Genomic DNA, 12,505 nt, shown 5'->3' with positions numbered 1-12,505 from the left:
TTCCATTTGTTAAATTTGGTCCTTAGATATGTTAATCTTCTTTTCTTTATTTTTCTTCAAAATTTAGGAAGCTAACACCACCCCACACAGAGTTAAAGCAAGTCCGGGCAAGAGTGATCTGACTCCTGAGAATATTAAACTTAAAAAAGGCTAATTTTATAATTCTTAGAAGATAATGAAGAACATAAACATGCAGAGAATTCGTCGTCCTTATCTCAGTTGGCTATGTCGTTTAACCCTAAACGATCCTTCATCTTCATCGATTTTCAGGAAAAAACAAAATGAGAATTACATAGACGTTAATTTATTAATGGAACAAGGAAAATCACACGCCCTAGCAATTTCCCTGTTTCTTTTTCATGATCTCTACCAATCATCACCACCATTTCCGCTATCATCATCGCCATCATCATCATCATAGTTGTCTTCCTCCACCTTCTCCGCCACTTTATCTGCAATCTTATTCTCCATATAATCCGCTCCCTCTGCCAGCGCCAATCCTCCTAACACCCCTGCAACCGCACCCACAGCCAGCCCTGTCCCAATCCCTCCAAACTTACTTCCCTTTTTTGTTTCTTGCACGGGTAATTGCCCACTATAATTCCCAGGCTGCCCATATCCAGGCTGAGGCTGCCCATATCCAGGTTGAGGCTGCCCGTATCCAGGCTGGGGCTGCCCATATCCTGGCTGGGACTGCCCGTATCCAGGTTGGGGCTGCCCATATCCTGGCTGGGGCTGACTGTAGGGCTGCCCATAGCCAGGCTGGGGTTGACCATACTGCTGCCCATAGCCAGACTGGGGTTGACCGTACTGACCTCCGTAAGGTCCAGGTGGCGAAGTGTAGTCTCTTGACAAGGCGCCTGACCCGTAAGTTGGGGCATAGTACGGGTCAGGGGCATTATAGCGACGATCTCGAACAGAGACTTTAACCTCGAGCTTGCCCTGGGGGCGGCCCGAGGGTCTCTTAAGATCGAGCGTGCGTGTGGCATGCTGATCAAATCCAACGTCCCGAAGATTAAGACGAGCTGAGCCTATAAGAGGCTTGGTGTCATCAGAGGCGCCAGCATGGACAATATCGATGTATAGAGTGGAGTCATCAATAGGAGCATTTAGAGGAATGGTCAAGGTTTGGTCCCAATAAGGGAAGGTATCAGACTCTTCATCCACTCGTGTGGATGACTTGTTGTTACGGTCAATCCACACGACCGCATATGGCTTGAGACGGCCGTGGCGCCAGTTGACGTTCTTCAGATCCTTGGCGGACGTGATGGTGATCTCGACTTCACGGTTGGCCATGCTTTTTTTGAAAATTTTGATGGAGTTGTTAAGAGGAGAAGGGTGGTTTGTATTTGGACTTATAATTGTGTTTATATAGGTGGTAACTGGTGGTATTGTAGATGAGGTTCATTTGAATAAAGTTTGCCATTGAATTTGAAGATAAGTGTGGAATTACATTCATGTTCATGTCCAATTCTCGTGTAATGGTCAAATAATGGTTGGTCGGATAAGCTTAAGTGGGGAAGTTTGTTTCTAGGGATAAGTGTAATTAAGGAAGGTGGTTGTGTTCATTAAAGTTTCGGTTTACTTGGGAACTTAGTGAAGAAGAATCAGTCCAAATAAGGGTTCTACACTTCTACTATTAATTAATACCCATATATTAAGTGCTGATTTGGGGTGATGGTTTATGTTTTCTGGTTAGGGTGAATCTCCAACAATCCAAAATCATTCTTAGACCTTTTTCGAATTCAGGTTATTTAGAAAATAATGATGGGTCTCGATAGAATAAGAATGAAAATATGTTTAATTAAGTTCGGTTATTTAAATAACTTAACCCGAACAAGCCTTGGAGTTACCCCTAGGGCTAAGATTGTTATTTTGGGTTATAGTCAAACTTTATTTCGGAATTATATTTTATCACAATTAACATTGAATATAGTCAAATTTTAAAATAAAAATGTTTATGTTTATATTTGATACAAAAATATTGATTGAATTAAATGAAATTTTTTATGTTAAAAAGTAAATAAATAAATGATTTTTTTAAATAAATTTTTAGATCAATTACTCAACAAAGTTTTGATAAAATAAAATTACCTAACATTTCTTAAAACCAAATGACAAATGAGAAAATTTTAATTTTCAAATAACCTCAATATCCATTTGCTGGTCTTGCTTAGAAATACTTTATGTTCTTGAGAATTTATGTGTTTACTTTCTTTTTCTTTATTTTTTTTATATACAAGTGTGAAACCTGATTTAAGAATGTCTCAAAGTGTGAAACTATTTTTTTTATATACAATTGTCACACCTATATTATTATAATTTTCTTGATTTATACTTTTGTAATTTCTTATTACAATATTTATGGTTTGAGTCATAATAGTATAATTTAATAGTTGGTTATCAAAGACAAATAAAATTTTAAATTATGATTATAGAAAGAATATCCTGCTATATTTAAAGCTACATTTGTCACAATTAAGTCAACAAAATGTCCACCTATTACACGTTTATATAAATTTTAAAATAAGATAAAATAATATAATTTAAATTATCTAAAACTAATAATTATTATTTGAAATTAACATTATTATTTAAAACGTTGTAAACTAAAACGTTTTAAACAAGTTTAGCAATATTATCTCTAAAATTTCACTAAAATATCTCAAATAATAAAAAATCAGTTCCTAAATTATAAAAAAAAAAATACATATCTTTAAAATAATTGATTATATGACAAATTTTTCTAATACACATACAAATAACACCTAATCCATTTAAATCAACTATAAAACAATTAATTTAATCTCAAGATAGAGACTATAAAGGGATGAACATAATTTTTGATAAATATTTATTGATGGTTCAGAATTGAAAAAGCAAAATTTCTAAACTTCTAATTGAGAAATTTTAAAATATATTGTCTCTCCAAAAATAAAAACGACAGCAAATTTAGATGATTTTTATAATTAATAACCAAATAGTATACCTTTATAATTTATAACATTACATTTAATTGTTTTATATTATTAAAAAGACAAAAAAAGTTATTATAAATTAGATTGTTTTATGTATAAATTTGAGAAATTTATTGTTAATTTTTTATTATAAAAAATTATATATAAATATTCAAATTAACTAACTAATCTATAATAATAATATATATATATATACATATGAATTAACCGATCTGTTTAAAAGTTGAATTGAGAACGGAACATTGAATCTTGTATAACAAAATTATTTTTTTGGATACATATTTTTATTGAAAAACTCGAACCAACCTACAAGCACATTAAAATATCTATTACACAAATAATTATTTGGATACATAATATCATCATTAGAAGAAAATGTTACATCATAGACTTGTTTAGAGGGAGATATTTTCAAGTGAAAATTGACTTACCTAAATGTTTAGATTTTGAGTTATATGGTGTAATAATATATATAATCATAATATATATTATATATATATATAGTATCAACTCTGATTTTTGGGCTGCCTCCACAAGACAAACATAACCAAAAAAAATTAGATGCAATGAACATGTAATCAAATAAAAATTTACATACATATTGAACCACTCCATTAAATCTTTTATTTTTATTAAATAAATAAATTTAACTAAAATTTGTTTTTTTAAATGAGCTTCCTGGGAATTGAGGTGCTGTAGTTAGAGGCTTGTTGGGCTAAATCCAAAGTATAAATTTGAATTAGGTAGGCTTGAAAATTTGTAATGAGCTTACAAAAATAATAGAAAACTTATTAATAAAATGAGTAAATAAACGTTTATTTAACCCTTTTTTCTATTAATTAGATAAATAAATAATAAATTAAAATAAAAAGATTAAGGAATAATGTTACCTCCTTACATCGTAGATATGTTCTCTTATGTATATGTATCATATGCATAATGAGTTTGTAGTAAATTCCACTAAATCCTTGTTTGTTGTTTTCATTTCAAATTCCAAATAAATTTAAAATTCACTTATTTTTTACTTCTTTCATCAACCATTAACTTATAATATATAATATAGTACTTTAGAAGAGATAATTTCTTTTTCTTTTTTATAGAATTTTGATTATTAGTTTTTAAAATTTTGATTATTATTTAAAAAATGTAGTAACATAAATTATTTATTGCAAAAATTTCTTTCCACTTACTATTCTATAGGTTGTATTTTCTAGATAGTACATCTTGCCAATTTTAATTATCCATTTTTAATTAAATTAATACATTATATCAATTAAATAAATATTCTATGTGCTTATAGTTAAAAATTGCCACTTAAAAAAAGTTTATTAAATGGATTCATAGTTAAAGGATTTATTTAAACATTTAATAATGTAAATCGAATTTGTAAGTAAGAAAATTCTTTAAGGGCTTATTTATACTTTGTTCTACCCAGTAAACCCTAAAGAAACCCTAGCCTAAAATTTTCAGTTATAAAAGAGATAGACCCTTCTCCATTGTCATCGCCGTCTTCTATCTCCAAGCTTTTCTTAGTCTTCTTTCTCCGCATTTCTCCCTTACTATTAGCGCAGATATGAGGCCACCAAGAGGTCGGTTTCTCACTTTTTCTTGTCATTTTCTTCATTTATGATGTATAATCAGCTCAGTCTGAAGTTCGTTTCTCTTGATTGTGTTTTTACAGGACGTGGTGGACCAAGGGGAGGAGGCCGTAGCGATGGCGGTGGTAGAGGAAGAGGAGGTTTCAGCAGCCGTGGTGGCGGACGAGGAGGTGACAGAGGTGGCCGCGGCGGCGGTAGAGGTGCCAGTGGTGGTAGGGGTGGAAGAGGTAGAGGCGGTGGTCGTGGAGGAGGTGGAATGAAGGGAGGTAGCAGAGTTGTTGTCGAACCTCATAGACATGAAGGTGTGTTTATTGCTAAGGGTAAAGAAGATGCGCTTTGCACAAAGAACATGGTGCCTGGAGAAGCTGTGTATAACGAGAAGAGGGTTTCCGTTCAGGTAATTTTTCTTTCTATACAGTTCATTGTGTATGAAACCCTAAGGATTGTGTTGATTATACTTGTGACATCATTTCAGAATGAAGATGGAACAAAGGTTGAATACAGGGTATGGAATCCCTTCAGATCTAAGTTAGCTGCTGCCATTCTCGGTGGTGTCGATGAAATTTGGATTGTAAGTGTCTTTTGTTAACCATATTCGCTTAATTTTACATTTGATTGTTATCATTTCTAACATTGTATGTAATGTTTGATCCTCTAGAAACCCGGAGCTCGAGTATTGTATCTTGGTGCTGCCTCTGGAACCACAGTTTCTCATGTCTCTGATCTTGTTGGACCTGTAAGTATACACTAAAATAACTTACCTTTTCCCATTACTTGTATTTTTTCTGCATCTTAATTATCTCAATCTTTGTTTGTACAGACAGGAGTTGTCTATGCTGTTGAATTCTCTCACAGGAGTGGTAGGGATCTTGTCAACATGGCAAAGAAAAGAACAAACATCATACCCATTATTGAAGATGCTAGACATCCTGCAAAGTACAGAATGCTTATTGGCATGGTAGATGTGATATTCTCTGATGTTGCACAACCCGATCAGGTATTTGTTATTATATCTTTTCAACTTCTTAATGATCTAGCTTTGCCAGGTTTGTAAATCATTGATTCTTTTGATTGAGCATATGTATTATTGTTTATTTCAATAGTTATGCTTCAACTTTTTTTTTTTATCAAACTTCATTTGTTTGTTTTTTTCTCAATTATCTTTATTCAATTGTTTTGTTATTCTTCAAGCAAGTTAAGCATTATGATGAGTTACTTGTGTTCCCCTTTAATGGGTGATCTAAATTCGAGTCTCTAATGCGATTTAAACTTTCATATTTGTTTTCAAAGTTTGAGATTTTTGTTGCTATTAAGCTTATGATGATCTACTCGGATTCCCCTTCAGGACATCTTGGATGATGCACAAACCGAGTCTCTGAAGCTAAATTAAGTTAGTAGTATCAAAATGTGTTTCCCTTTTATTTTTGAACCATTTATGCAAATGATGATGTACTCTACTTTGTTTACCTTGAATACATCTTGGTTGATGCAAAATTGAGTCTCTAATGCTCTTTGTTTTCTGTTTATAGTAACTTCTCAATTCGATTTAAATTATACACTTGCTTTTGATTTCAATTCATTGAAATTATTGTTTCTAGTTAAACTGATGATGATTAACTCGGATTCCCCTTCAGGACATCTTGGATGATGCAAAAACCGAGTCACTGAAGCTCTATTGATTTACTAGTATTCATTTTTTATTTCAAGTTCTATTTTTAGTTTTTCATTTGCTGGTTATAATCTTATGCAGGCAAGAATTTTAGCCCTGAATGCCTCATATTTCTTAAAAGCTGGTGGTCACTTTGTTATATCAATCAAGGTTTGTATTGATTAAAAAAATGAAATTAAGTTTGTAATTGGTAAGTTTTGATTACTAATAATTGTTGATTTTGATTGTATACAGGCCAACTGTATTGATTCAACTGTTCCAGCTGAAGCTGTATTTGCTTCCGAAGTGAAGAAGCTTCAAGCAGATCAGTTCAAACCAATTGAGCAGGTTACTCTTGAACCATTTGAGCGTGATCATGCTTGTGTTGTAGGAACCTATCGTGTCCCAAAGAAGGTCAAAGCTGCAGCTGCTGCGGCCTCTTGAGTCATGCTCATTTTTGTTGGTTTAGTGTCATCTTTGTTAGCTCTACCCCTTTTATTAATTGTACTATCTTCTTTATAATCTGTTTTGGATAATTTTATATTCTTAGTATTTTTAATTTTGATAATGATGCTGATTTAATGTTTAGTTTGTATTTTTAGCTAATGTTCAGCTTTGATGGAATTTGTGTTTATGTGAAAATATGAATATAGGACATACAATCAAAATTGTGACCAAATGTTTTCTATTCCATCCAAACAAATATTTATTATTTAATTGTCATTCACTTTTTAATATAAATTTTATGTTGAAAATATTTCTTATATAAAATGGATATTAATTATATTTTTTTTATTTATTTATAAGTATACTATTAATTTATTAAATAATAAAATATATATGTGATGGTAATTATTAAATTTAAAAATAACTTGAATTATCTATCATTGTTCTTTATATGAAGTGTTACAAAATTTGTTATATCATCTTCTATTGTTTTAATATTTTGAAGAGTTAATTCTAAATTTTGTTTCAATTTTAGAAATTAGTAAGAAATTTATTATTTAAGACATCAAAGTTTATGTTTTAAGTTGAAGTAGTGAAATAATTTTAAATTAATTACATAATAGAAACAATTACAAGCATTCAAAAAATTTATTCTCATTTTTATTATATCTCATTTTCATTAAATCCTTTTTTTTTTCATTTTCAATCTCATACTATTAAATTAATCTATTATCTATGTAATTCAAAACATATTTAATTTTATAAATATATATATAATTAAAATTAAATACTTAAAATAAAAATTAATAAAAATACTATATATTAAATTAAAATATCTTTTTTAAACATTAAATATTAATGACTACCCATTCAATTTTGTAGCCATATTCTTTCAAATTAAATTAAATTAAAATAAAACATTATAATTTAAAGGATAAATTATTTGGGTGACCTTCAAATTACTTCGATCACTCACTTTTAGCCCTCAAATTAATTTTTAAAATAAATCGTTCCTTCAACTTTTTGTTTAAATATAACAACTTAAGCTTAATATATATATATATATATATATATATATATATATATATATATATATATATATATATATATTATATTTAATTATTATTTTTTATATTTATATATATAATTATTAAATACTTTTATTTATATATATATATATTATTCATTTTTATATAATAATATAATTATTAAATCTCTTTCATGTATAGATAATATATATATATTATTATTATTATCTATATCTATAAAAAAAATTAAAAATTATGTAAATTAGTTTAAACTTTATTTATATAAATATAAATATAAATATGTAAAGATAAAAATAAATAGTTTATATATATTATCTATATTATATAGAAGATTTAATAATTATATAAATATAAAAATTAATAATAATAATAATAAACAATATAATAATCGATTTAATAATTATATATATATATATATAATGATTAAAGATAATATATAAAAAATAATATTTTAAGTTTAAACCATGTTTAAACAAGATGTTGACGGAAGAATGACCATTGATGGTCTTTTTAAAAGTGGAAGGGGCTATTTGTTTTAAAATATAATTTGAAAGCTAAAAGTGAGCAATCCGAAATAATTAAAGAACCGTCCATGTAATTTGCCCTAATTTAAATTACTTTTAAAAATTGTTATAAAAAGTAAAAGTAATTTTATTTTTATTAAATATGAAAAATGTAATTGAATTAAATAAAAAAGTAAATTATTATTATTATTATTATTATTATTATATATATATATATATTAAATATTGTAATGTCAAATAAAAAAAAAAAAAAACAAAATGACTTATGAGACTAGAACTCATTTATAATTTTTGATTTAGATTAGTTTTAAATTTTTTTAAAATCGCCACATAATTTATGAGAAATGATTGAGAGAGAAAATTTGGGAAAGTGAATTTGAGAGGGAATGACATTTTGCAATCTGATTCATCAAAAAATAACAATTTTTTTTCTCCCCTCAACCTCCGTCTATTATTTGTGTGGTGACACGTCATTCCCTTCCCAATTTTCTCTCCCAAATTCTCTCCCTATTATTCTTCCATAACTTATTCCTTAAGAAATTATGAAAAAAAAATATTTGCGTTCTCAAATGCATTTTAAAAATTCATTTAACATCTTATTTGTTTATTATATAGTAAAACATGCATATAATGGTGAATTTAAATATAAACATGGGTATAGTTTTAATATAAATTTGTTTTTAAAAATATTAATCTATGTTATTATCATAGATCTTAAATCAATAATATATAAAAAAAAGCAAGTACTGTTAATGAAAAATGCAATTAAATAATGATATCTAGAAAAAAATAAAATGTCAGTTAAAAAATTAAATAAAATCCTAATAGAATCCTTATATTAATATGTTTTTTTTTTTTTTTTTTAAAATTAATTTAAATAGTTAAATGAGGAAAAAGATGAAAAATTAAACAAGAATAATCAAAATGTCCCTTAACTAGCTTGCGGATTAGATGGTGGGCGGCAAAAAGAACTGAGCACGGATTGTGGGTGTGGACTGACCGTGATGGACATTCAGGTTTGAGTTGGACACATGTCTAGACCTTTCCGAGTTGACTCGGAGTTTGAACATTGGGAGGAGACTAGGAGTCTCAAGTAAGAACCTTAGGAGACTAACAATTTAGATAAGCTGAATGATAAAGAATAAGGCGCGTTGGTGCAGGGTGCAGATGAACTACCGTCCTATGGGAAACGATCCTCCTATTTGAATCGCAATACTATCGTTTTTATATTTTTATTAATTGTTGATTTTCAAATTTCTTGTAATAGCAACAATTAAGTGCATAGTGTAATGTAAAAATTTAATACAATCTAGAAATCTTGACAACATCAACCTATTAATATACTCGAAAATACGGTGTTCTAATGTTTATGACGTTTTTGGTTGTTGTTATTAAGAGGGCTAAAAAAACCGTTTGAATTTTTGAATGTTTATAGAAACTTTGTAAGGATTTATTTAAACATAATAAATAGATTAAAGTAGATTTGAAATTAAACGAATTCTTAAAGGGCTTATTTATACTTCTTGGTAAACCCTACAAAAACCCTTGACCTAATCTTCTCTTATAAAAGCCATTCCTTCTCCAACCTAAGTCATAGCCGCTTCATTCTCAAACTGTTAATTGTTTTCTTCTCTTCATTCTCTCAAACTATCAGCAAAAATGATGCCACCAAGAGGTCTGTTCTTATTATCCTTTCCATTTCCATGTATCTAGTATAATCATCCGTCAATTGTGTCTTAAGTTCGATTCTTTTGTTTGATTCTACAGGACGTGGTGGAAGAGGAGGTGGCCGTAGCGATGGCGGCGGTAGAGGAAGAGGAGGATTCGGTGGCCGCAGTGGCGGTCGAGGCGGTGACAGAGGTGGTTTCGGCGGCCGCGGCGGCGGTAGAGGCGCCAGTGGTGGTAGGGGTGGAAGAGGTAGAGGCGGTCCTCGTGGAGGAGGTGGAATGAAGGGAGGTAGCAGAGTAGTTGTTGAACCTCATAGACATGAAGGAGTGTTTATTGCTAAGGGAAAAGAAGATGCGCTTTGCACCAAGAACATGGTTCCTGGAGAAGCTGTATATAACGAGAAGAGAGTTTCCGTTCAGGTGATCTTTCATTTCTATATGATTCTTCATGTATGAAACCATAGCGCTTTTTCTGATTGTAATTGCGAACATATTATATCAGAGTGAGGATGGAACAAAGGTTGAATACAGGGTATGGAATCCCTTCAGATCTAAGCTAGCTGCTGCCATTCTCGGTGGAGTTGATGAAATCTGGATTGTAAGTGTCTTTTGTTCACTATATTCGCTTATTTTACATTTGATTGTTAGTATTTCTAACATTGTATGTAATGTTTGATCCTCTAGAAACCCGGAGCCAAAGTATTGTATCTTGGTGCTGCCTCTGGAACCACTGTTTCTCATGTCTCTGATCTTGTTGGACCTGTAAGTACACACTAAACAAAACTTATTCATTCTTATTACTTGTGTATTTGCTGCATCTTATTTGTTTCAATCTTTGATTGTACAGGCAGGAGTTGTCTATGCTGTTGAGTTCTCTCACAGGAGTGGTAGGGATCTTGTGAACATGGCAAAGAAAAGAACAAACATCATACCAATCATTGAAGATGCTAGACATCCAGCAAAGTACAGAATGCTTGTTGGCATGGTAGATGTGATATTCTCAGATGTTGCACAACCTGATCAGGTATTTGTTATTACATCTTTTCATCTTCTTAATGATCTAGAATTTTCCAGGTTTATAAATTTTGTTTTCATCATTTGTTTTTGGTTTTTTATCATGAGTTGTGTTCTTGACAATGTTTTGATGCTTCTTAAAACTTTATAATTGCCCATCTTTGATTTTTAATTTCATTATTGGGTCTTAAATCTGCATCTGTTGTATAAAATCTTCAAATATTTTTGTTGCAAATGACGATTCACTCGGATTCCCCTTCAAGACTTCTTGAGTGATGCACAAACCGAGTCTCTGATGCTTATTCAGTTTCTAATATCTGAATTTAAGTTATTAATTTTTTGAACTTGTATTAAATTGATTGTCTTTTCTTACATTGTTTGTAAGCATATGATGAATTACTCGGATTCCCCTTCAGGACATTATGGGTGATGCAAAATCGAGTTTCTGATGCTACTCTGTTATTAATTTGTTTCATGCTATTTTTTTAGTCTATGTTTTATACAATATTTTTATTTTCACATCAAATATTATTTAAAAAAAAAATTTCCTTTCTAGTATGTGATGATTCACTCGGATTCCCCTTCAGGACATTATGGATGATGCATAAACCGAGTCTCTGATGCTCTATTAAGTTTAGGATATTTTATTTATTTATTTTATATTTTTTGTTTTGATTTTGATTTTGATTTTGCTATTCATTTTGTTTTATTCTTGCCTTTCATTTTCAAAACCATTCAATTATCATCATGCTGCTCTTTGATTTATGAGTAAATTCCGCATTAAGATGACAATTCTAATTCCACTATGATTTTGGACTATGAATGTCACTACTGGATAGTAAAAATTGAATTGATCTGATTTATCTTGTTTAATATATATATACTGAAATTTGACTTTATTTATTTATATATTCTAATAATGCAGGCTAGAATATTGGCCCTGAATGCCTCCTATTTCTTGAAAGTTGGTGGCCACTTTGTCATTTCAATCAAGGTTTGTAAATATTTTGAAATAAATCAACTTTGGAAAAAAGTGTTTGTTTATTTATTTGTTGAGTTGTTGTATGTATACAGGCCAACTGCATAGATTCAACTGTTCCAGCTGAGGCTGTATTTGCTGCAGAAGTGAAGAAGTTGCAAGCAGATCAGTTCAAACCAATTGAGCAGGTCACTCTTGAACCATTTGAGCGTGATCATGCTTGTGTTGTTGGTACCTATCGGGTCCCAAAGAAGGTCAAAGTGGCTGCTGCTGTGTAGAGCAGGTTACCCTCAACCGTATGAGCGCGAATGCTTGTGTTGTCGGTCATGTCCCAAAGGTCAAAGTTGCTGCTGTTGTAGCTTAACAGCTGTTCTTTTTTCTGTTTTTTAGATCTATTTTGTGTAATAGGATCAATGTTGTTTTAGTATGGTTTTGATTATCTTTTGAGACTGCTACTTTTTTGTTTATTAGTTTTATTAACCAAACAAAGGAAATGATAAACTATTTTAATATAGTTTATAATGATTGTTCCAAAGTATGCTTATTTTATATGCAATTTGAAATATATATGATTCATGTTTTGTTTAGAACCCAATCAACA

General features: G+C 30.2%; 3 protein-coding genes, 5 non-coding genes and 2 pseudogenes across 8 annotated transcripts; 9 read left to right on the top strand and 1 right to left on the bottom strand.

Moving 5' to 3' along the window:
* Positions 1 to 140: 140 nt before the first annotated feature.
* LOC124940194 (protein SRC2 homolog) lies at positions 141 to 1,476 on the bottom strand. The gene has a single exon (XM_047480680.1). It carries the CDS (start codon positions 1,294 to 1,296, stop codon positions 367 to 369), a length of 930 nt encoding a protein of 309 aa, XP_047336636.1. The 5' UTR covers positions 1,297 to 1,476; the 3' UTR covers positions 141 to 366.
* A 2,990-nt stretch (positions 1,477 to 4,466) lies between these two features.
* Positions 4,467 to 6,848, top strand: LOC124940193 (rRNA 2'-O-methyltransferase fibrillarin 2-like). The gene is made up of 7 exons (XM_047480679.1): positions 4,467 to 4,567; positions 4,660 to 4,973; positions 5,052 to 5,147; positions 5,235 to 5,312; positions 5,397 to 5,573; positions 6,327 to 6,395; positions 6,480 to 6,848. The coding sequence occupies exons 1-7, from the start codon at positions 4,552 to 4,554 to the stop codon at positions 6,666 to 6,668; spliced, it is 939 nt and encodes a 312-aa protein (XP_047336635.1). The 5' UTR covers positions 4,467 to 4,551; the 3' UTR covers positions 6,669 to 6,848.
* Positions 5,774 to 5,838, top strand: LOC124940812 (annotated as a pseudogene).
* LOC124940803 lies at positions 5,888 to 5,959 on the top strand. The gene has a single exon (XR_007099538.1). It is a non-coding gene; the product is annotated as a small nucleolar RNA snoR60 (small nucleolar RNA).
* LOC124940811 lies at positions 6,012 to 6,086 on the top strand (annotated as a pseudogene).
* On the top strand, positions 6,177 to 6,248 carry LOC124940806. The gene has a single exon (XR_007099541.1). It is a non-coding gene; the product is annotated as a small nucleolar RNA snoR60 (small nucleolar RNA).
* Positions 6,849 to 9,275: 2,427 nt separating the features above from the next.
* On the top strand, positions 9,276 to 12,366 carry LOC124939653 (rRNA 2'-O-methyltransferase fibrillarin 1-like). The gene is made up of 7 exons (XM_047480109.1): positions 9,276 to 9,337; positions 9,986 to 10,331; positions 10,414 to 10,509; positions 10,596 to 10,673; positions 10,759 to 10,935; positions 11,851 to 11,919; positions 12,000 to 12,366. Exons 1-7 carry the CDS (start codon positions 9,276 to 9,278, stop codon positions 12,180 to 12,182), a joined length of 1,011 nt encoding a protein of 336 aa, XP_047336065.1. The 3' UTR covers positions 12,183 to 12,366.
* LOC124940805 lies at positions 11,154 to 11,225 on the top strand. Its single transcript, XR_007099540.1, has one exon. It is a non-coding gene; the product is annotated as a small nucleolar RNA snoR60 (small nucleolar RNA).
* Positions 11,308 to 11,378, top strand: LOC124940801. The gene has a single exon (XR_007099536.1). It is a non-coding gene; the product is annotated as a small nucleolar RNA snoR60 (small nucleolar RNA).
* LOC124940804 lies at positions 11,479 to 11,550 on the top strand. The gene has a single exon (XR_007099539.1). It is a non-coding gene; the product is annotated as a small nucleolar RNA snoR60 (small nucleolar RNA).
* Positions 12,367 to 12,505: the final 139 nt, after the last annotated feature.

The sequence above is a fragment of the Impatiens glandulifera genome, chromosome 5 (assembly GCF_907164915.1).
Source record: "Impatiens glandulifera chromosome 5, dImpGla2.1, whole genome shotgun sequence".
NCBI classification, from domain to species: domain Eukaryota; kingdom Viridiplantae; phylum Streptophyta; class Magnoliopsida; order Ericales; family Balsaminaceae; genus Impatiens; species Impatiens glandulifera.
This window is presented reverse-complemented; position numbering and strand designations above follow the sequence as displayed.